At 50.0% G+C, this 24,231-nt stretch overlaps 1 protein-coding gene across 1 annotated transcript in view; it reads right to left on the reverse strand.

Moving 5' to 3' along the window:
• LOC142557184 (uncharacterized) overlaps positions 1-24,231 on the reverse strand; it is a 109,571-nt gene that overhangs the window by 43,796 nt on the left and 41,544 nt on the right. Inside the window, exon 2 of the mRNA XM_075668856.1 lies at positions 2,185-2,500. Coding sequence (XP_075524971.1) covers positions 2,185-2,500 — 316 coding nt within the window. The remainder of the gene's footprint in view (positions 1-2,184; positions 2,501-24,231) is intronic.

Genomic DNA, 24,231 nt, shown 5'->3' on the forward strand with positions numbered 1-24,231 from the left:
CTATTTCTCCAATGATATTCACTCCATGCTTGGAAGTATTCAAGCTATTAAACTAGGAAGGCTTAGGAGTGAGGATCAATAGTGAATGTCCCAGCAACCTTCGCTTTGCAGATGACATTGTCCTATTCAGCAACACTGGGGGACGAATTACAAGAAATGACTGAGGGCTTTAACCAAGAAAGCGTAAGAGCGAGGTTGAAGATTAATATGCAGAAGACAAAGATAATGCTCCATGGCCTGGCAAGGAAACAATTGTTTAGGATCGCCAGTCAGCCTCTAGAATCTGTGAAGGAGTACGTTTATCTAAGTCAGTTACTCACAGGGGACCCTGATCATGAGAAGGAAAATTACGGAAGAATAAAAATGGATTGGTGTGCATACGACAGGTATTGCCAAATCTTGACTGGGAGCTTACCACTGTCGTAGAAAAGAAAAGTGTACAATCATTGCATTCTACCGGTGCTAACATATGGGGCAGAAACTTGGAGGTTAAAAATGAAGCTTGAGAACAAAGTAAGTACCGCACAAAGACCGATGGAACGAAAAACGTTTGGCTTAACGTTAAGAAACAGGAAGAGAGCGGTGTGAGTCAGCGTGCAAACGGCGATAGCCGATTTTCTAATTGACATTAAGAAAAAAAAAACGGAGCTGGGCAGGCCATGTAATGCGTAGGATGGATAACCGGTGGATCATTATAGTTACGCAATGGATGCCAAGGGAAGGGAAACGCAGTCGAGGACGGCAGAAGATTGGATGGGGTGATGAAATTAAGAAATTTGCAGGCGCAACTTCGAATCAGCCAGTGCGAGACAGGGATAATTGGAGATCGCTGGCAGATGCTCTCGTCGTGCAGGGGACATAAAATGAGACTGGTGATGATGATTATAGCACATAACTTTTAACGATAATTTAGGTGCTGGTGGGGCGCGCACCTCTGTTCTGCGTAGTAGAATAATAAATAACCGCATAAAACCTGTACATATGTCATATCGGATCACAGCTAGGTGTCTCTAAAACACAAATACCTCTTAATGGAATAGCGCGCGATGTTCAACGCATTCTCTGATGTTTCTTTCATTTCTTTAATTAAACTTCTTATATATTCGATACCCCATTCCAGGGCAATCGGGTATGTGTCACTAGGTATATGTGCCAATACTTGGCTAATCATTCAGAACGAGTACACGCCACGGTGACACAGGGGGTGCGAATGCTTAAATGCATTAGCACGAGTGCAGCACCTCTCTGTGCATCGCCCTCTCACCATTCTTCGCTCGACAAGCACCGCACATCGCGCCTTGCCTGCTCGTCGCATCTCAGCGTCGACGTTTCACAGCGTGCACTGTAAAATAATTTACACCCTAAAAAGTGAAAAAGGGTGTAAATGTGTCTATAACTCACACCCTTAAGGTGTCCATTATATAGATAACACCCTAATGGTGTGAGTTATAGACACATTTACACCCTTTTTCACTTTTTAGGGTGTAAATTATTTTACAGCGGGCGTGCGCCTCAACTGGTGCCTGCTTTTCGGTTGTAGCTTGTGAAGCGTGCAGCACCGTAAACTCGTAAATTCGTAACCTGCGTGCTGCGTAACACAAAGAGTGCACGTGCGTAAGATGGAAATAAACAGAACTGTATACGCATCGCATTTAGTTGTAAAACCTTTATTTAACCGCGCCGCTAAAGCTTCTTTTCACATAGATTTCAATGTGTGCGCTGGATCCCCAGTTGTGTATATATATATATATATATATATATATATATATATATTGCTGTCGGTACTTACGATGCTGTCATTTGCGGGCGATCTCCTATGTCGACTATATGCGTCCACATGAACACACATACAAACGTGATATGTGTGCATATACACATACATTGCACCCCAAAAGTTTACGGACCACGGAATCTGAGAAAAAGCTGAATGTCTCCGCAGCCTCACAATTAACGCAGCCTTTTTTTTATTATCGTGTTTTGCGTGCTAGAACCACTTTCTGAACCATTTCCAGCATCTGCTATAGTACGTGCTAACAACATTACGATCCGCGGTTTTACTGGCTGCTTTCACGGGCTGCTCGGAAATTGAACGTTTTTGGAGATCCCGCGTGATGCGTAAAGTTTTGCGATCGACTGCGTACCTACGTACCATGTGTAACATACTACGCGCACACGCACACTAACCTGCTATTTAGCGCGAGGCGTAGGTCCTGCTGGCACGGGCTTGCAGCGGAGGCTACGGATGTGGCCGTGGCTCCGTCTTCGGTAGTCTCGACGACCGGTCCGCAGCCAGGTCTTGGCGGTGGCGCGTCCGGCGGCGGTTCGCTGGCGTACATGGCGTCGTGGATCGCCACCAGCTCTCCCTCGTCGCATCGGAGCCGCATCTCGTAGCGGCTGCACACGTGCTTCGCCAATAGTTCCACTTCCGTTTCCGGTTGCGCGGTCACGGCCACTCTTCCTTGTCCCGCTACTACTGCCACTGCTGCTGCCATTACTGCTCCTGCGCACAACGATGCAAAAAAAAAGAAAAAGAAAAATAGAAAACGTTGGAAGGCGACTCAATCTCTAGTTGACTCAAAGGTATAGTGTCTTTCTGAGAGAGTTGGGGATGAGAATATGGCGGAGTCGCGCCAAGCAGACGACACAAGAAGAGAAGCGGAAAGCGCTCGTCCGTGTCTCTTCTTGTGTCGTCTGTTTGGCGCTATAGTACTTCAGCAAGGTGTACCAACTAGCCCAACAAAAGGTTGTGCTTGAGTACAGTGTCTTTCTGAGAGAGTTGGGGGGTGAGAATAGGGTGGAGTCACTGCGCGCAGCACTCTATCGCGTCACCCCTCGCGTCACCCCTCGCGTGAGAGGAGTATAGCAAGAGCGTCGGACGGATAAAGTTATTGGACTGCACCACTTTCGCCATGAAAGAGGCTACCACGAAAGAGGCTAGAAACACACATATATCCGACACAGAAAGTTGAGTGCTGACTCGCTAAGAAAGACGTCGACCCTTATAAAAAATGAACGGGGAATTAACATCATCGCTTTAACAATGCTTGAGAAGCCACGACGTTTACGTGGACCACGTTTACGACATTCTAACGACATTGTTTCCCAAAATGGTAGCTTTATTCCTTGTGGCTACAAGTATGATTTTACCGGTAACAAAGCACACGACCCTTCACGGCGACCATACCACCAGTGGCGCAAAACGCGGGAGTTCAGTTTAGTCCGATACGCTATGTATGCGGGGTTAAGAAAAAACAATAATTGTTCCAAGGACGATTATTGTCGAGCAACAGTTCAAAAGTCTAATACTGCGTTAAAAAACAAGTTGTCACATACATCGTCAAAGATGTATAACATTTTAGCGCCGACCGACAAGCACAATATGAGACGTAGACACCACTACGTGCTTCGCGGTGTGTACATCTCCCTTTTTCTCCTTAATAGTCCGTTGGCGCTAAAATGGTGCACAAGTTCACATACCAACACGTCGAACACGCAGCAGTGCTACATCAAAGATGATTGCCGGATAAGCGAATAGCTACGCGGGCCGCAGAGGGCCAAATGGACGCACCAGCAATACTTCCAAAGTATGCTGGTGACGTCGACAACAGTGTTTGATGATGGCGGCACAGGTTGCCGCTCGACATCTTGGAATACTATAGTGTTGCGCAAACGAGATGATGGCACGAGGCGAGCACACGAACACCGCTCTACGCGGACACAGACACGATCGGTATATCGCGCAAGCCGTCCTCTTTGCGATGCATTAATATTCCAAGGTGGCGCACAAACAAGCCCGCGTTGCAACACTAACCGTCCGCATGTTTTGGTAGGCGGCACGACAGCGTGACCACAGCGACGGCATGACGACAAAGGAATGACGACACGCAGAGACGACGTACCGATACCTTTGTGAAGACTCCTAACAATGTTGTGAATTTTTACGCTACTTATGGGTGTATACTCCGTTTTTGAAGTTTGAAAGTTTTGAACTACATTGGAAACGACTAGCGAAACCATATTCAAACGACTCATGAACATCATCTATAGGTGCATATATCTATAGGTACATCCACGCTCCAGCGAACGTTGCCTCTGAGTAAGAGAAACAGCTCTCGAACGCCATGATTTTACAGGGCACACACGCCGGAAGTGATTGCGAAGTCGAAAACACGTCATAGGCGCCGTATTTTAGACATCGCCTATTCTCTGGCCGCATACAATTCGATCTTGCACAAGGCGTTCACTCGGCGGTGAGACCGAATCTCTCGCCGCCGTCGGCTCCACCTCACGACGCGAGGAAGAAGGAGTACTTCCGGAAGGTGTCGCCGCCGTCATCATCTCGCCTTTGACAGAAGCGTTCGGCCGGCTCGACAATAATGGCGACCCGTCTTACGTACGGACCCGCCCTGCTCAGTCAAATGAAGGAGTGTCCCGCTTCCTTCTTCACACAGAGACAAACACGCCCCTTTCGCTCAGTTGCACGGCTGGGTCATCTACCATACGAAGTGTATACAGTCGCACGAATCATCCACAGACAGACTCCATGTCACGTCGTGCGTTCCATGCGTAAAGCATACATGGGCGTTGCACAGGGGCGAGGTCCGTGGAAGGACATTTGAATGCTTCGTCGAGGAAACGGGATTACGAGCCGCTGACAACGGCAAGGCGTGACACCGACAGATCTGGCAGTTCGACGTGGTCGTCGCTGCGTGGAATAGCGTCGTAGCATGCTTACGCGTTGGGAACAGGCGGAACAAAAGAAGAAGTAGGAGAGAAGAAAGAGAGCGTGACATTAGAGCATATGCGCGTATCCTGTGCAACACGCGTCGACAATCGGTCTCCTCCGCCAAATCCACCGTCGCGTCGCGTCTCCGCGTTTCCTTAATTCGTTTTCGATTGCCAGCGAACACAACTCGAGGCGACGCGAACTCGATTTGTCGCGGTCTATGTTACGGCATTGATACCCAGGCAGCAGAGAGAAATAGGCCGCCCAGAGGCAGGAAAAAAGAGAAGAAAAGAATCTCGTCCCAGTTGAAGCTCAAGCCTGTATTATGCGGTGCAATCCGTTCCTTGAAAACTCGCGTCTCCTCTTCCCTCCTCTTCGATGGCTCCCTACGCGCGCACTCCTTTTCGAGCGTGTAATTCCGGGTCTGCCGAGTCTGGCAAACCGCGAAAGCATCACCGCTTGCTGCGTTTACGTCGCAGGACATGCCGGCTCCGATCCCCTTTCTCTCGGCCTCTATTGTAGAGACTAACACCATGTATTTTCTCTCTCTCTCTCTCATGAGTAGTGTGCAGCACTGCAGAAGTCGCAGCTGTTATCAGCTGGCCTTCAATGAAAATTTTATTTTGCTAGGCAATAGAGCGTCCATAGATATTTCTCTCACATTATTCCACGATGTTCCTTACTGTTGTGTGTACGGCCGTTACCTGCTACATAGTGTTGTTGACCTACGAACTTTCCACTCCTAAGTTAGGCCACACGCTGTGCCTAGCTATAAAGGTATGTACAACTATATATATATATATATATATATATCAATATATCGTCAATATATATATATATATATATATATATATATATATATATATATATATATATATATATATATATATATATATATATATATTGACGATTTCGTGACAGGCGCCTCACACTCCTGCTGCTTCGGCCACGACAGCGAGGAACGCGAGGCGCACGACGTCTGCCCTTTGCGGTCGGTCCACCCGACTGAAGCGGTTCGCCCCTCAGTCAGACCCAGTGATTAGCTTACACCACACCTTCACACCTTCTAGAACGCTGCACGGTTCTCTCTGTCAGACAGGTTTTCGAGACCGCCTCTAAGCCCCGAGCTCCGTCTCCGCGTGCGTGCTCACGTCCGTAAGGTCGCGCAGCAGGCGGGCGGCCTGCGGAAATCAGCGCGCACCCGTTCAAAAGCTTTCTGTGCACCAAAAGACATGTTTTTCTGCCCGTTAAAGTTAAAACACACATGAAAGGAACACGCACAAAGACACAACACGGGCCGCACGGGCGGCTGCGCCGACGGAGCAGCGGGGATGCGGCTTTTCCTTTCGGCTTTGCGAAACTGATTGCGTTCGGCGTGGGTGCGCGCGTGCGAGCACGCGACCGAATCGCCAGGAACGGAGTCGGGGCCGAGGCGGGCGTCGTTCTGATTCGACCTTCCCGATTGCTGTTCGTCGTCGTCGTCGTCGTCTTTGTCGTTACGCGTGGCTTCCCGCCAGGAATGGCGTCGCCCGTACGCCTTCGTCGCGCTTGCGAAGGCGCAACAACGCCTCCCCTTCCTCCCCCCCCCCAAACACCCCCCACCCCAATACTTCGGCCCTTTCAGCCGGACGCGCTCCATTGACGATCCCACTTCCCCCCCTTACTCCCGTGCGTCCGTATGGCCCATCGGTATAGCCTTTGTCGCTTGCTTGTGCGACCGTACGCGGCGTCTTTTTTGGGGCGGCCCGCGCTTGCCTTGTTGTTGTCACCGTTTCTTGTTCATGTTGTCGTGGTTGCTGCGTCCCTCCGGCGGCGGTCTCGGGATGCGTACAAAGGTGGCCCCGAGAGCTGTTGCGATCCATTCCTTTCCCCTCCATCCTGACATTCTTGTTTTTTTTCTCCTAGGGCGATGTCTGAAACGTTTGCGGTTTGGGCGTGGTCACGGCTTGTTGCGCTATGCGGATGCCGACGGGAGGTCGAGGGTTTCGTTTCTGAAGAGGAGCACCATTTCGATGAGAGAAAACGAGAAATCAACGCGTTCTTTCGCGAATACGAAGGTTGAGAAATGACGGACTCGAGCAGCTTCGTGTATACTCACGCAAGTGTGGACGTCCAGCCGTGTGTCTGGTGGTGCCGCGTATACCATTGTGGTTATTTCATGTCACGATGTCGTTTTCTATACCAATACGAAAGGGGGTGCGGGCTTTTACGAAGGGAGGCCGACTGGATCACGTGCGTTTTGTTTTTCAAAAGTACGAGCACCGTGTTTCCTAGCGGGTTGCTCATCACGTAACATAAGCAGTTACTATGCGCAGGAGGCTTCGCATGCCCTTTGCGGTCGCATAGAAAAAAAAAAAAAAGATTATGTCACTGTCTCATACAGCGGATATTACGTTGATCTTTAGAAATGTCATAGTAATAATGATACCTCAACTCCCTTCCATGCGATGAAGGAGGTCAGGAAAGTAAAGCTCAATTAACAGCTTGACTGCATGGTTACGTGCTGCCCCGAAGGAATAATATACATGATGTTTCAAGGACAATGTCAACACTAAGTGAAGAACATCGAAAGCGTTATCTTTACGTGCTGGAATACAATTTGAACCAAAAGAAAACATGCAGGCTATACGTTGTATCATATGGCAAGAGACTCTCGTTGTGCGGAAAATGAAAGAAAGGAAGGAAAATCTGGATACAATGTAAGCGATATAAAACTGTGCACCGTGTACACTAATTCCAGTAAAATTAAGTCGAGTGTCGAAATTTACGTGTGCGAGAGCAATATTTAAGAAATGCGTAAAAAGATATATAAATATATAAGGTCAACCTTTATTCTTCATGTTTTTATTTACGACGCGTCTGCTACTTCAAGCGCTATATTTACACGTCATCCCCGCAGTCAAGTTGTGGTTCGGCACACAATTCATTTTTCTTGCTGTCCTATATATAGAGATCGCGACGATTGCAATGACGTGAGAGCCTGTTTGCAAACTCCAAAGAGAAAAGGTCGCGCAAGAACGTTTCGAGGTTGTGGAAAAGGCAACAGCCCTCGTGCATTGTGACAGGGCCGTGCTGATATGAATCCGTAAACACAAAGTAAGCGGTGGCGACCGTAGGTGCGCGAAGCGCAACGATAAATGCGAAACTTTCACGCGTTGTTGACAGCCGGCCCTTTTTGAATAATGCTCGCATTCCAATAAATTCATCGCTTCTTATAACCTCGTTTACCTTGGCAGGAGTGTAGACTTCGTTGTATGTGACGTCTTCAGAGAAATGTGCTTTGTGGCGGAACTTTGTTAGCTCGCTCGCTCGCTCGCTCGCTCGCTCGTTCGTTCGTTCGTTCGTTCGTTCGTTCGTTCGTTCGTTCGTTCGTTCGTTCGTTCGTTCGTTCGTTCGTTCGTTCGTTCGTTCGTTCGTTCGTTCGTTCGTTCGTTCGTTCGTTCGTTCGTTCGTTCGTTCGTTCGTTCGTTCGTTCGTTCGTTCGTTCGTTCGTTCGTTCGTTCGTTCGTTCGTTCGTTCGTTCGTTCGTTCGTTCGTTCGTTCGTTCGTTCGTTCGTTCGTTCGTTCGTTCGTTCGTTCGTTCGTTCGTTCGTTCGTTCGTTCGTTCGTTCGTTCGTTCGTTCGTTCGTTCGTTCGTTCGTTCGTTCGTTCGTTCGTTCGTTCGTTCGTTCGTTCGTTCGTTCGTTCGTTCGTTCGTTCGTTCGTTCGTTCGTTCGTTCGTTCGTTCGTTCGTTCGTTCGTTCGTTCGTTCGTTCGTTCGTTCGTTCGTTCGTTCGTTCGTTCGTTCGTTCGTTCGTTCGTTCGTTCGTTCGTTCGTTCGTTCGTTCGTTCGTTCGTTCGTTCGTTCGTTCGTTCGTTCGTTCGTTCGTTCGTTCGTTCGTTCGTTCGTTCGTTCGTTCGTTCGTTCGTTCGTTCGTTCGTTCGTTCGTTCGTTCGTTCGTTCGTTCGTTCGTTCGTTCGTTCGTTCGTTCGTTCGTTCGTTCGTTCGTTCGTTCGTTCGTTCGTTCGTTCGTTCGTTCGTTCGTTCGTTCGTTCGTTCGTTCGTTCGTTCGTTCGTTCGTTCGTTCGTTCGTTCGTTCGTTCGTTCGTTCGTTCGTTCGTTCGTTCGTTCGTTCGTTCGTTCGTTCGTTCGTTCGTTCGTTCGTTCGTTCGTTCGTTCGTTCGTTCGTTCGTTCGTTCGTTCGTTCGTTCGTTCGTTCGTTCGTTCGTTCGTTCGTTCGTTCGTTCGTTCGTTCGTTCGTTCGTTCGTTCGTTCGTTCGTTCGTTCGTTCGTTCGTTCGTTCGTTCGTTCGTTCGTTCGTTCGTTCGTTCGTTCGTTCGTTCGTTCGTTCGTTCGTTCGTTCGTTCGTTCGTTCGTTCGTTCGTTCGTTCGTTCGTTCGTTCGTTCGTTCGTTCGTTCGTTCGTTCGTTCGTTCGTTCGTTCGTTCGTTCGTTCGTTCGTTCGTTCGTTCGTTCGTTCGTTCGTTCGTTCGTTCGTTCGTTCGTTCGTTCGTTCGTTCGTTCGTTCGTTCGTTCGTTCGTTCGTTCGTTCGTTCGTTCGTTCGTTCGTTCGTTCGTTCGTTCGTTCGTTCGTTCGTTCGTTCGTTCGTTCGTTCGTTCGTTCGTTCGTTCGTTCGTTCGTTCGTTCGTTCGTTCGTTCGTTCGTTCGTTCGTTCGTTCGTTCGTTCGTTCGTTCGTTCGTTCGTTCGTTCGTTCGTTCGTTCGTTCGTTCGTTCGTTCGTTCGTTCGTTCGTTCGTTCGTTCGTTCGTTCGTTCGTTCGTTCGTTCGTTCGTTCGTTCGTTCGTTCGTTCGTTCGTTCGTTCGTTCGTTCGTTCGTTCGTTCGTTCGTTCGTTCGTTCGTTCGTTCGTTCGTTCGTTCGTTCGTTCGTTCGTTCGTTCGTTCGTTCGTTCGTTCGTTCGTTCGTTCGTTCGTTCGTTCGTTCGTTCGTTCGTTCGTTCGTTCGTTCGTTCGTTCGTTCGTTCGTTCGTTCGTTCGTTCGTTCGTTCGTTCGTTCGTTCGTTCGTTCGTTCGTTCGTTCGTTCGTTCGTTCGTTCGTTCGTTCGTTCGTTCGTTCGTTCGTTCGTTCGTTCGTTCGTTCGTTCGTTCGTTCGTTCGTTCGTTCGTTCGTTCGTTCGTTCGTTCGTTCGTTCGTTCGTTCGTTCGTTCGTTCGTTCGTTCGTTCGTTCGTTCGTTCGTTCGTTCGTTCGTTCGTTCGTTCGTTCGTTCGTTCGTTCGTTCGTTCGTTCGTTCGTTCGTTCGTTCGTTCGTTCGTTGATGCCGAGGCGCACCTACCTCCACTACCTCTAACGGCCAAATGAATACTTTTTGTTTCCTCTTTGATCACTGCTCGAACGCACGCAATATACTGCTACCTGAGCCCGACTACATAGCGCAATGTGTGCTCTGCCGATGTGAGTGGTATAAAAATAAACGTATAGGCGAGTAACTATGAAAGTTGACCGCGGAACCCTGGCGTCGGTGTCACGGGGTGCCCCAGCAGCGAGTGTGTATAACATTCACATGCCTTGTCTTTGCTTAAGTCGCGTCGTTAGCTATATATGTATGGCAATGGGCCAAGCAACCCGATAAAACGCTATGAAAGATTGGACGCATCTTCGAAACAGAAAGCGGGAAGACTCGCACACTGTCTTGTAGTCAAAGCTTCTGCACGGTGAAGAAGGGCAATATGACCATACGTGAGCAAAAAAGAAAAAAAAAGGAAATAAGGAACTACCAGACCAATTTTGTGCGAATAGAGGGCAGAGATTAGAGTCAACATGAATAGATCTGAACCTTTGTTGCCCACGCAGATATCAGTGAAAAACGCACATTTTCTGGATTTAGTTTCCTTTAAGTGCCCGAAGGTATACAAGTTTCATGTTACTTGCAGCGTGGAAATCTTATATACCTTGCCGTCGAAATGTATTTTCCACGTAGCCTACAAGGCATGCAACGCGATTACGCATTGTCACTGAAACAAATGTTGCCGTTGTTAGACAAAGGGTTAGCAGCGCACATTCCAGGTAGCAATGCACTGTATAAAATACCACAGCTGCTTCAGCCTATATATAAGTTGTAGATCTGCTCTGCAAGAAAGCTTTGCGTTCGAACTTATTTTCTACGAAAAAAATACACGCACAGGTTGGCAGCGAGGGAAAGAACGTAAACTGCTCGATCAAATCAACCCTGACAAAGCCCCGTTTTCCATACATCCCTCATACAGAATACACAAAACAAACAGATTTTTTTTTTAGATTCAAATTATTGTTATCCAACCTGTCAGATTCTGTATGGGGGCTCGGCGATGGATTCGAAGACGACGGAGGATTGGATGCATTGCCCGCCTCGCTTAGCGAGGACGGTGACATGTACTCCCCCTGTTGTCTCGATCGCTATACTTTCGCGGTGTCTTTCGAGTCCGGCGATTGTGTTGGCGCTAGCGGACGGGACACACTGACAAAAGCGTCTTCTGCGTCGTCCTTGTACTTAATTCACTGCGTCCAACGCGTCCGGGAGCTTTACAAGTCAATTCGTCGACGATTCGTCCACTTCCTCTGGCTTGTTTCACTTCAGCGACGTAAGGCACCCTGTAGAGAGTGCCACGGACGAAAGTGGGGCGCACGCGGGAGTGCTGCTGTGTAAAGCTGCGCTTTGTCAAACAGGAGCACGTCGATGTAAAGGAGAAGAAGAAAAAATAATACAGAAAGATGGGGAGATTCGCTCCAGCTGCCTGGACAGCTTTTTCGGCGCTATCTCGGTTCAAGCTGCATGTGATGTAACGGTACTGCGCTCGAAAGGATTGCAGGCCCCCCTACGCTCGGTAAGAGTTTACGGACGCGAAGTTCTGTCTGTTTTTTTTTTTTTGTGCGTGTTTTCTAATACATCGCTGCAGAATAGACGCCTGGTGAGCATGTCAACTTCACTTTGTTACAGGATGACGTGCTCGTTTTTGATCACCCTCTGAGAAATAAGTAATTGAACGATTGCTAAAACTCCCGGTGACTATAGGAAATTAAACGCAGTATATACTCAATCTGATGAACTCATTTCTTTCCACGGCAAGAAGGTTTAAGGTACTATATATATATATATATATATATATATATATATATATATATATATATATATATATATATATATATATATATATATATATATTAGACGACAGCGGTGAGAGAGTCTGGGCGGCGTTTCGACTTCAGCATGTTGACTGCACTACCTTTTCTCCTTGAGAGTTACCAGGCTTAACGTGGTTCTTCCTGGCAAGAAGGGTGTTAGAATCCTTGTTGAAAGATACCTTGCTTCTACACTAAAATCCTTGAGAAACTTGTCGGCAAAGGAATGGTAGCCATGGGCTGGAAAACGTTGCGCGAAACGGACCTAAACGGGATATGCGGTGAATATTCGGGATGAATTGTAGAAAACAGCCGAAGTAGGCGGAGGTCGTCGATGCGACAGAGGCAAGAGGCAGAGATAACGAGGAGATCGCGAAGGCTCGGGAGGATATTCAGGAAGACTTGGCACATGGAAAGTCCAGCGCGCATATCGAATAGGGATCATTGTGGCGATTCAGAAAACGGAGACGTCGCCGAAGGCTCATTCCGAGAGAACTGGGCACGCCTCTGCAGGTAAAGGTGCGGTTGAAATGCCCAACCTGGCTGAGACATGCGCCTCGGAACCGGGCCAGACGAGCAGTCAGTGACGTGGAATGCGCCGCAAGAACGAGGACAAAGGGAGAATGGCTGTTCTTCCTGCATTTAACCTCCACCGCCTACAAGGAGCCCCTTCCCCTTTCTGCCGGGACTGCGGCGCGACCGAAACGTTGGAACACTTGCTGTGTGAGTGCCCGACTTTCCCGAACGCGCGCGCGGCCCTCGCAAAAGTCTACCGTACTCTCAACCTCCCCTGTGCAACGGTGGACAACCTACTGCACCCCTCGGGCTGCATCTCGAGCCAGAGGCGCCTCTTCCGAGCGTTTCTGGTGTTCGCCGAGGACATCGCCCTAGCTGATCGCCTCTGAGCCCCCTCCCCACGCCTATGGCGGTTCGGCCGCTGCTGCTCCTTCCCTCTTTCTTCCACCACTTTTTTATATCCCTTCTCCCCTGTGCAGCACGGTTGAGGTGTCCTCATCTGAGAGACAGTTACTGCGCTGCACTTTACCCCAATTCTTCCTTCCACAAATAAGAATCTCTATCTCTGTATGCCTTTCCCTCTTCGTTTGTCTCTCTCTCTTCCCGCGCTTCGGCCTCCCCTTCAGGGACGAGACAGCAAGCCGCGAGCACACAGAGTGCAGGTGACGCAAGAAGGCAATGTCGGTCTTGCACCCCCTGTGGTCTGCGTGGCCCAAAGGCTGTCAGTCGGCGACCCAATCGAGCGCTCATTAAGAGAGAGTAATTGTAGAATTGGGCGCATCCCTTAGTTTTTTGTTTGTAAATAGAACGCGATGCTTTTTTTTTCTTGTTATAGTTATTAAGGGCTTATTACTTTCAATTTCAACGGTTTCACATTAGGCGCAGTTTCGGGGTGTCGTTTTCTTGTACGAGCCCGTTACGCGAACACTACGAGACAGGTATTGCGACAGTGGTGGCTCGTCGCGCTCATATTGGAAGTTAAGTATTGACATATGAGGTTTGTAGAGACAAACCATTGTTGGGCAATTCAATGCTTATAGAGTAGACGCGCTGTCGGTTACCATTGCAGAGTTTTGATTTGCTGAAGCGCGTTTGGAAAGCAATGCTTTTTTTCGAGGTTCTCGCGCGCAGGTAGAGTGTAGCTGCCTTTTTTTTAGGTTTTAAATACTACTCTATGAATTAATTTAGTTTAGTGTTAAAGCGGTCAGCAGAGCCCCGTACGTATCGCATTAGAGGCGCCGGTACTCGCGGGTAGCATTGAGCGCACGAGTAACACAGCACGCGGCCATGATCCCTTTGACCACTTCGATCGCCGGCACGAGCCCTGTGGTTCAAAAGAGGCGGGCGCCTTTGCTTCCTTTTTCTTTGGCGACTTGTGCATAACACCCCGCGTAGGAGAAATGTCAGTTCGGAAAGGAAGAGTTTGAAGATGCGGTACACTTTGCCGGGAGAAGATCCCAAGCCTTTCGACAAATTGTGGCTCATCCGCACTGGGTGACAGGATCGACATCGGCCTTGGAGCAATTTCGAGGAGGAAGGAATGACTGATTCAGGCCCTTCGTTTATTCCCCCCCCCCTTTTTTTTTAAGGGCGGGGGGGGGGATTGGGGTGGAGGGGGTATTTTCCCGAACTATGTAATTTGATAAGTGTTTATGCCTCGATAAGGAACATAAAGTATTTTTTGTTGTTGCTGTTTGTCTATGTTCTGAGCAATCTCCTTTTGTTTGTCGTTTGCCTCAGAGCTGCGTGAGTTGCATCTTCCTTGAGACACGATTGAAACGAAATTGATCAGAACATTTCGCACGCTACTTCTTCAACTTTGTTTAGGGCCGTTTAGGTTGCACACCTCTATGGCTGCCTTTCTGGCGCTCGCGGCTTCTAGTCTGGGGATTACTGATGGGAGAGGGCATGATTACCTGGCATTATCTCGGAGAAGGCTTCCGTGCTTGCTTGCCGCTGCTCAGGCTCCCTGCGGATTTCATCGCTAATGCCGGTTCCTAGCCTACGACCTGCAGCGAACCCTTCGTCCGAGATGGCCGTTGTTCCTGAACGTGACCCCCCAGCGAGCGCGACACTTTGAGCCGGAGCTGAACCTACTGACTAGTGGTGTTCTGCGGCTGAGCTGCCAAGGCATCTTTAAAGGGCACCGATTAGCTGCCCCCTTTTGAGCCTTCTTCCTGGCAGTGGACGGGCTGTTACGATCGGTCTTTCAGTTCGCGACAACAGTGGGTCACGGAGAACGTGATAAGGGTGAACGGGCCGACGACCTCGTAAATGCCGTCCTCAACTGTGATGACTAATTACCGCTAGTGGGGTTCTGCGATGGGAGGATCTTCCAAGAAGGATTCAACCAGGAGTGGCTCCGCCCGGAGCGGACAATCCTTCACGTCACCTGCAATGCGCCCGAACTGCTGCGTCCTCCCCAGAGAAGGGGTCAGTGTGTTCCCCCTCCCCCCTCCCCTGTTTGTGTACAGTGATGTGCGTAGCTCTCTTCAGAGGGAAAGCGTGTATACTAAGGTCCGGATTGGTGGGACATGACGTCCCCCGTGTTGCGTTTCGCCTGCGACACGTGGTTTTGCCGGCGCGACTGCGGCGGGGCGGCAGACATTTTGGCCCGATCGTCGTCGCCGCAACGCTCATCGGCAGGTGTTTCCAGGCGCGACTGCGGCGATGCGACCGCAAAGGATCACCCTCGCATTCCAGTCATTGTGCCGGAACCAGGCGCTGCGAAAGCAGGGATCATCCTCTCATTACAGTCATTGTGCCCGACCGGCAGCGCTACAACAGGGTGCTACGAGATCGTGCTCGACATGGTGCTACGGCATCGCTACAACAGGGTGCTACGAGATCGTGCTCGACATGGTGCTACGGCATCGCTACAACAGGGTGCTACGAGATCGTGCTCGACATGGTGCTACGGCAGCGCTACGACAGTGTGCGTCACCATTAGCCCATTGTACATTCACGTGCTCGTCTTTTGAGGGGTTCCTTCTTGCCCTCAACTGCGAGAGTATAAAAACAGCTGCCCCGGACGCCAAAAGGAGGGCTCCGATTTCTTCTGTTGAGTAAAGTGCTCTCCCGTCTCTCTACTTCGGTCAACCTGACCGCCAACTCTTTGCGATGTTAAAATAAACAAGTTGTTTTGTTGTTACCAGTCGACTCATGCTTTGCCGGGACCTTCGGATGCTTCCAGTTGTACCCCAGGCCGCCAGGCCAACGCTACCCTTGGGGCTTGCGACCCAGGTACAACCACGGGCGTCAGCGCCGAGTTCCCAACAGATCGTACCAGCGGTGCGATCCAAACATCTGGTTGGCAGCGGTGAGATCGCCTACGACTTCAAACAACTGTCTGCCAGCGGTGAGATCGCGACAACGGAGGCCAGCAGCGAAGAGATGCAGTTGACTGTATGCTGAGCAGCTCAACGACGATCCGGGAGCAGTGCAACGAGCCCTGTGTGACGACTGGTTGCCTGCAGCGGAACGACTGCGCGGAACTCTTGACTGCGAGGTTTGGTGAGTGCGGGACTTTCTTCTTCTGAGCTTTGCCAGGCTTTTGTTAGTGTCAGAAACAGAGCTGGTAATTGTGGTTGTCGTTGCTGCCGGGTTAGTTTGCGGCAAGACAATAGTAAGCAGTAGAGAAAGCAGCATTCAGAGCAGCCATGGATTTGAAGTCGTTGCGCAAACCGAAATTGTTGGAGCTTGCAAGAGAGTTGGGTCTGGATGTCTCGGACAAACTCAGAAAACCAGAACTGATAAAGGCTATTCTTGAGTTAGAGGCTGAGGATGACGAGCTGTCGGAATGCCTTGAGACCATTGAAGAGAGGGAGACTGCAAAAAGACAGGAGCGCGAACTTAAAGAGCAAAAAGAAAAAGAAGAGCGCGAACTTAAAGAACAGAAAGAAAAACAAGAGCGTGACCGTCAACACGCTTTGGAAATGAAGCGTCTTGAGGTAGAGATGGAACGCGCTCGTAATGGAAGTCAGGCACACGGTGCAGGAGAACGCGTATTGTTCAAAATGACTGACCTGATGCGGCCGTTTAAGCTTGGAGAAGACATTGGTTTGTTCCTGGTTAACTTTGAGCGAACGTGCGAGAAGCAGGGGTTCTCTCGGGAAACGTGGCCACAGCGCTTGCTCACTTTGTTACCCGGCGAGGCGGCCGACGTAGTCGCTCGCTTGGATAGAGAGGAGGCAGAGGACTTCGACACAGTGAAATCGAGTCTTCTAAAAAAGTACCGGCTGTCTGCGGAGGCGTTCCGTCGGAAGTTTCGGGAAAATGAGAAAGGCAAAAGTGAGTCATATACAGAGTTTGCGTATAGGCTTATGTCGAACATGCAGGAGTGGCTCAAAGAAGAGAAAGCGTTTGGTGACCACGATAAAGTTCTGCAGTGTTTCGGGCTAGAACAGTTTTATAGTCGGTTACCGGAGAACGTGCGATACTGGGTCTTGGATAGGCCAGACGTTTGTACGGTGGCTAAAGCCGCTGAGCTAGCCGAGGAGTTTGTGACGCGTCGGGCTCGCGGAGCTAAGGACGGTCAAAAGGGTGAATTTGGCTCGAAGTTTGAAAGGCCGAAGTTCACACCCATGAGAGCAAAGGGGAACACGCGTAGTGCGGATGCGAGTGGAAGCAGTGCGACCGAACCTAAGGAGACGGCGGCAGCCGAAGCCGAACGCAGAAAGCGGTTCGAGATGAGGCAAGCGCGCGTTTGTTATACGTGCCAGAAGCCGGGTCACTTTTCGGCGCAGTGTCCGGAAACAACACCAAAAGTTGTGTTTTTTTCAATAGGCAGCACTGACGAGAACATGAAGCTTCTCGAGCCTTACATGCGAGACCTCCTCGTGAACGGGAAAGAGTGCCGAGTGCTTCGCGATTCCGCAGCTACGATGGATGTAGTTCACCCGTCTTACGTAGAACCCCATATGTTCACGGGCGAGTGCGCATGGATCAAGCAAGCCGTGGAAGCTCATAGCGTGTGTCTGCCAGTAGCAAAAGTGCTTATTGAAGGACCTTTCGGAGCGCTTGAGACGGAGGCGGCAGTGTCATCTATGCTGCCACCCCAGTACCCGTACCTATTTTCAAACAGGTCCGATCACCTCCTGCACGAGAAGGGGCTTTTGTTTGGTGAAGCTAGTGTTCTGGCCTTAACCAGATCGAAGGTTCGGGAGCTCGCTGCAAAGGCGGTAGTTGCGGGGCCGACGTTATCAAACAACGAAAAAGGGTCAGAGGCGCAGCAAGCTGATATTCAGAGCACGCCCGAACAGAATAAAATTGAGTCTGTAGCGTTGAAGGCGCCAGATACTGGAGAGGAAAATCCCGATTCGGGAAAGTTAGAAGAGCTATCTACTGATTTGCTCATCGCGCCTACGTCAGACGGACTTGATAGGTTGCTAAAAGTCAGCCGGTTGGCTTTGATAGCCGAGCAAAAAAAGGATGGCAGCCTGGAAAACGTGCGCTGCAATGTCAAAGAAGGTATCGCCAGGAAAACTGCGCGTTTTGTGGAAAGAGGTGGAGTCCTGTACCGGAAGTATCTAGACCGCAGAGGAGTGGAGTTCGATCAGCTGATCGTTCCTCAATGCTATCGTCAGGATCTGTTGCGCTTGTCGCATGGGGGTTCGTGGTCCGGACACCTAGGAGTTAAGAAAACTAAGGACCGTCTCTTGCAAGAGTACTATTGGCAGGTTCCACTTACAGAAGAGGCTAGTAGGTATGCGGCGTTCATTTCACCAATGGGAACATTCCGTCCTAAAGTGTTGAGTTTTGGTTTGAAGAACGCGCCATACTGTTTTTCAAGTCTCATGGATAAAGTGTTGCGGGGACAGCAAGAATTCGCTTTACCGTATCTAGACGACGTAGCGATATTCTCCGCATCCTGGTCTGAGCATATGACACACTTGCGGGCAGTGCTAACCCGCCTGCGCGAAGCAGGCTTGACAGTAAAGGCTCCTAAGTGCCAGTTAGCACAGGCCGAGGTTGTCTACCTCGGTCACGTGATTGGTCAGGGTCGTCGCCGCCCCTCTGAAATAAAAGTGGCCGCTGTGCGAGACTTTCCGCAACCGCGCACCAAGACCGATATTCGGTCGTTCTTGGGTGTCGCCGGCTACTATCAGAGGTACATCCCTAGGTACTCTGATATCGCGGCTCCCCTGACGGATGCTCTAAGAAAGACAGAGCCTCAAACAGTCGTCTGGGACGAGACAAAGGAAAGAGCTTTTAGCGCCCTAAAGAGTGCCCTAACAAGCCAGCCTGTGCTACGATCGCCAGACTATACAAAAGGGTTCATTGTTCAGTGCGATGCTAGTGAGCGAGGCATGGGCGTTGTACTGTGCCAACGGGAAAATGGAGAAGTAGAACACCCCGTCCTGTATGCTAGTCGTAAGCTGACCAGTCGTGAGCAGGCGTATAGCGCCACCGAGAAAGAGTGTGCGTGTCTCGTGTGGGCCGTTCAGAAATTGTCATGCTATCTAGCCGGCTCGAGGTTTATCATTGAGACGGATCACTGCCCTCTCCAATGGCTGCAGACCATCTCTCCCAAAAATGGCCGCCTCCTGCGCTGGAGCCTCGCTTTACAACAATATTCCTTTGAGGTGCGTTACAAAAAGGGGAGTCTCAACGGTAACGCCGATGGCTTAAGTCGAAGCCCCTAACGTAGGAATCAGCCTCAAAATTGTTTGTTACTGATGTTTTTCTTCCTGAGGCAGGATTTTTTTTTAACATATTGCTTTTGTTTAGTGTTTCAAAGTGATGATATGCTTTCTAGTGCAATTTTTCAATTTGTGGACGCGTTCTGAGTGATGCTAGACTACTGTAAGGAACTAGGCAGTGGTATAAAAAGGGCGAAGAGCCTGGCAGGGCTTAGTGAGGGTTGTGCCGTGCTTGCTGACTGAGCGGTTGAGTTTCAGCGTAGTTCTAACGCTTGCCGGGAACGAGAACAAAAATGTGAACTCTCCCGAAGTCACTTTGCAGTGTCCCGTGCGAACCTGAACTAGAGAACGAGGCCTTCTCTGTGCGCTGCGCTCAAGAAACGTCGAGGGACGCCCGACTTCGGTTATGAGCATCATCGAGCGACATCCCTCCGGACAGCGGATGCAGTCCCCTGTCCATCGGGATCTCCTTCCCCCGGCGGGGCGGTCTGTTGCGTTTCGCCTGCGACACGTGGTTTTGCCGGCGCGACTGCGGCGGGGCGGCAGACATTTTGGCCCGATCGTCGTCGCCGCAACGCTCATCGGCAGGTGTTTCCAGGCGCGACTGCGGCGATGCGACCGCAAAGGATCACCCTCGCATTCCAGTCATTGTGCCGGAACCAGGCGCTGCGAAAGCAGGGATCATCCTCTCATTACAGTCATTGTGCCCGACCGGCAGCGCTACAACAGGGTGCTACGAGATCGTGCTCGACATGGTGCTACGGCATCGCTACAACAGGGTGCTACGAGATCGTGCTCGACATGGTGCTACGGCATCGCTACAACAGGGTGCTACGAGATCGTGCTCGACATGGTGCTACGGCAGCGCTACGACAGTGTGCGTCACCATTAGCCCATTGTACATTCACGTGCTCGTCTTTTGAGGGGTTCCTTCTTACCCTCAACTGCGAGAGTATAAAAACAGCTGCCCCGGACGCCAAAAGGAGGGCTCCGATTTCTTCTGTTGAGTAAAGTGCTCTCCCGTCTCTCTACTTCGGTCAACCTGACCGCCAACTCTTTGCGATGTTAAAATAAACAAGTTGTTTTGTTGTTACCAGTCGACTCATGCTTTGCCGGGACCTTCGGATGCTTCCAGTTGTACCCCAGGCCGCCAGGCCAACGCTACCCTTGGGGCTTGCGACCCAGGTACAACCACGGGCGTCAGCGCCGAGTTCCCAACAGATCGTACCAGCGGTGCGATCCAAACACCCGTCTCCTAACGCTGGATTGGGGGAAGGCGACTGGACAATTACAACGCAGGGGTTAAAAAGAGAGACGTACACTTGGAGAGATCGGCTGCTAGAACTTGATCATGAACTTCTTGCTATTCTGTACTTTTTGCAAAACTCTTTTACATAATGTAATATAAACGTGTGTGCTTAAGCGCCTTGGATATCGGGCCCAGCCCCAGGTTCCCTTACTCCTACACGCGCTTGCTCCGTACGCTATTGTGTTTATGTGGCTTACGTACGCTAAGAGGCAATAGGCAACTTTAGTTGGGCGTTCGCAGCAGCTCGGCGTACGACGAAAACCCGCGAAGGCGACAGTGCGCATGCGCAGTACGCAGGACCACGCACGGTCTCTCGCGTGCGCCCGCAGCTTATCTAAAGCTGCGTAGCGTCTGCTGCGGTCTCTGCGGGCTTTGCGGGACGTTCTCGCGTGTTCTCGCGTGTCCACGAGAGCGCATTTTTCGACGTGGCTCTTGCCGAAGATATGACTCCGGCTTGTGGTTTGACTTCGTGGCGGCTGATATTGCCTACGCAGTTTCAGGAGCTGGCATATACGGTGGCGCTGAGTCGCACACTACCGGCTCCCTGCGCGTGCAAGTCGGCCATCCCCTTCTCAACTTTTGCGTCCGGCCAGCTATTGCCGTTTCGTGCGCGGGCGCTTCGCTACCTGCGCACGACCTCGTGCGCGGCGTACGTGGGTGGTTGCGGACGCCCAGCTCAAATTCTCTAATGTTATCGAGCGCGGCGGAACCCATGGCTGCTGCTTCAGTAAATGTCTCGACAGTGCAGCAGACCAAACGGTCATCCTTCACAGCGTGTATGCAGCCTAATTATAGCTATTGGACGACTCCACATAAAAAATCCACTCTATACCTATTTCACCTGAGCGACATTTATAAAGAATTCATACGATCCTTTCCTGGATGCCTTTGACGAGCACTTTGTAAGGCCCCACCTGCGCGCGGAACCGTGAATACAGTCACGGATTTCTAACGATGTCGTGCCAATCACAGGTAAGCGACATACGCAGCAACGCATACTGTAGTACTGTCACGCCCACGCGATCTTTCTCTTTCTTTCTTGCTTTCTTTCTTTTTATTTTTGCGAACGAAAGCTCTCAAGCTCCAGGCAGGCATCGTTCAACTCCACCGGTTCGGCGGTGAGCATCCGTGTATAGAATACGCGACACGCTTCGCCTGGCGCGTGCATGTTTAGCGATTATCGTATAGCGGGGCTCCGCCGGTGCCCGTAATCGCGGCTTCCCAACACTGCGTTCGCTGCTAGAAAAGCTGAAACATTCGTCCTGCGTTCCGTGGAAAACGAGAATCATTGCCAGTCCGTTTAGAATGCAATCACTACAATACTCAAAGACATGTTTTGCCATTGTATAAATACTCGTGATTTCACGTTGCTGTTTTCTATGCGTTAAATGGTGTGAAAGCCTTCGTCAAGCCTTGATGGGTTTTTGCTTTCACCCCACAGCATCAATGTTGTAACTATCGTATTGTCTCCTCTGGTGCTGAAATAAACTGATTCGATTTGATTTGAATTGATTTAGTATCAGTTCTCCCCTACGTCTTTCTTTCTTTTTTTGTTTCTGATAGATTTTTTTTTCTTGACCCGCATTTTTATGGCCCTCAAGGAAGCTATACAGATGGGCTTTATTTCTTTAAGTCAGTGCATAGTTTTAATAGCTGTTTGTGAGAAACATGTAACCGTCAGATAACTGATAGACATGCGGACTCCTTTTTTTTTTCTTCGCGAAAAGAGAACGCTGCGCGTTGCGTTACTCCCAGCTTGCACACCAATGCGCACAGCTTTTCAAAATGCGAGGAGGAAACTCAATAAAGGAAAGCAGTACGGGCGAGCCCTTCCTTTCTCCTCCACCAAATAAGGGTAGCTAACCGGACTCAGATCTTGATGAACCTGTTTTCCTATAGCCTCTGTATCACTTTTTCGGGAACGTACACTGGTAATGATAAAGATTAACGGCAGCATTGCACGAATAAGGCACCCGAGTCGCCAGCCGTTCACCTACCCATCTGGCTGGCCGTGGGACTTAGCGAATTCAACTTCATAATTATTTGTTCTTCGGCTCAGACAAAAACTCGTGGATGCGTAGTTTCGAAATGTGTGTATATATACATATTATATATATATATATATATATATATATATATATATATATATATATATGAGTGAGTGTGTGTGTGTGTGTGTGTGTGTGTGTGTGTGTTTGCGTGTGTGTGTGTATAGAGAGAGAGAGTGCAAGTAACATTCGTGCAAACGCCTATATATGCCACCCCTGCAGCCACTCATTTCCTATTTCTTATCGTTCTCCCTAATTGGCGCCCAGCAACGCTTTCCTTTCCTTTCTTTCCTTCCTTCTTTCTTTCTTCGTACGCAGCTGCAGCATCGTCACGATAGGTGTCACGGACGCCACCAGCCGCTTCGCGCTCAAAGCACCACCGCACGCGCTGACGCTTTGCCCACAGCGCAACGGCACATAGCGGTAAAGCAGTCCACATAAAAAAAATGCGCAACGGTCGCGTTCCGCGAACCGAGCTATACGTTATGTCCCGCGTCGTTTCATCCGCGGGTATAATGGCGCACAGCGTACACACGTACGCGGAGGACCGTTATAGTCCTGGCCAGACTAAACGCGCCTGTTGCAACATCGCCGCCATTACCACAACTACCCCGACGTTTGTTGAGTTCTCGGCCGCGCGGGTCTTCCGCGGAACAAAATAATTAGCTCCGCTCCCGTGTCCGGAGCGACGGAGGTCAAAGGTAATGGACGGTGTGCGCCGGTGAGCGACCACGTGTACAGTTGCCACCGCTTTAATGGCGCTGTTGCTCGGCCCAGAGACGGGGCATCGCGAGTCGACAACGTGTTTCGCGGATACCGCATACACCCGTGTAAAGGACGCCCTTTCTTTCTTTTCTCTCGAGATTTGAAAGACGTGAGGCAATTACACGAGGACGGTTCACCTATACTTGGTTCAAATTTTTCATGCCGCGCGTGATCACTTTCTAAGAAAAGAGCGAACGCTAATGTTTTCGTAATGCATTTCTTTGTCTACGTATTTACGCCGCGCATCCGATGCCAGTATGTAGTCCTCACCGCTGTCATTGTCATCGGTGCTCATGGCCAATCAGGCGACACGCTTGTGGACACAGTCGCCCTTGGTGCCAGTCATGACGTTGGACACCCTTGTGAGTGACATGACTGCATGCACAACCGTAACTATACGAATACAAGTCGAACACTAATGTAGCTCGGCCCATTTAACTAGCCGAGAAATGAACAAAAAACATAATTCTAAAGCTGGCCTCTTGGATAGTCTCCAGGCTGGCTTTACGGCGGCAGCGACGGAGCAGCTTTGTTAACTCCGTACTTTCTATAGCTTTGTTCAAGGAAATAGGTCGAGATTCTTTGGTCACGAATGTAGGTCGTCAGGTCATTTCTGGGTAACCTTACCGAAAATTACTAACATTACTTGAGTTGGGGCATGCGCTTTTCAATTTCTGGTCTACTTTTCTTTTTTAGATTCTTGCTTGTGAAGCTGGGGATGAAGCTGCTACACGAGTGTGGCCCTTATGCGAGTGTATACGGTATTCAGTGCTCTTAGCGAGTCCCGGTTGCCACCAGCGCACGAACGCAACTGCTCTTCGCGGAACGGTTTGCACCAGACATTTCGTAACGAGCGACCACCAGGACGTTGCGAGTTGTGCGTTCGAAATTGCCCGAGACGTTTGATAGAGTGGCTGTGGCGGTGTTGCGCCATGTTTTCGAGTTCTCGACCTCCCGTCTCTAACCTAACGTAACTTTAAAAGGTCTGCCAGAGACATTTTCAGGATACAGTGTCATTCCAGAACGTTTTTCGTTTCCGGTCTGCCGTTCCTAACGCAATAGGCTAAATCACAGGAAGCAGCTCTCCAAACTACCCAGTTAAATTTTGATTTCGGTTATGAGTTTTTTTT

Source organism: Dermacentor variabilis, chromosome 9, assembly GCF_050947875.1.
Source record: "Dermacentor variabilis isolate Ectoservices chromosome 9, ASM5094787v1, whole genome shotgun sequence".
NCBI classification, from domain to species: domain Eukaryota; kingdom Metazoa; phylum Arthropoda; class Arachnida; order Ixodida; family Ixodidae; genus Dermacentor; species Dermacentor variabilis.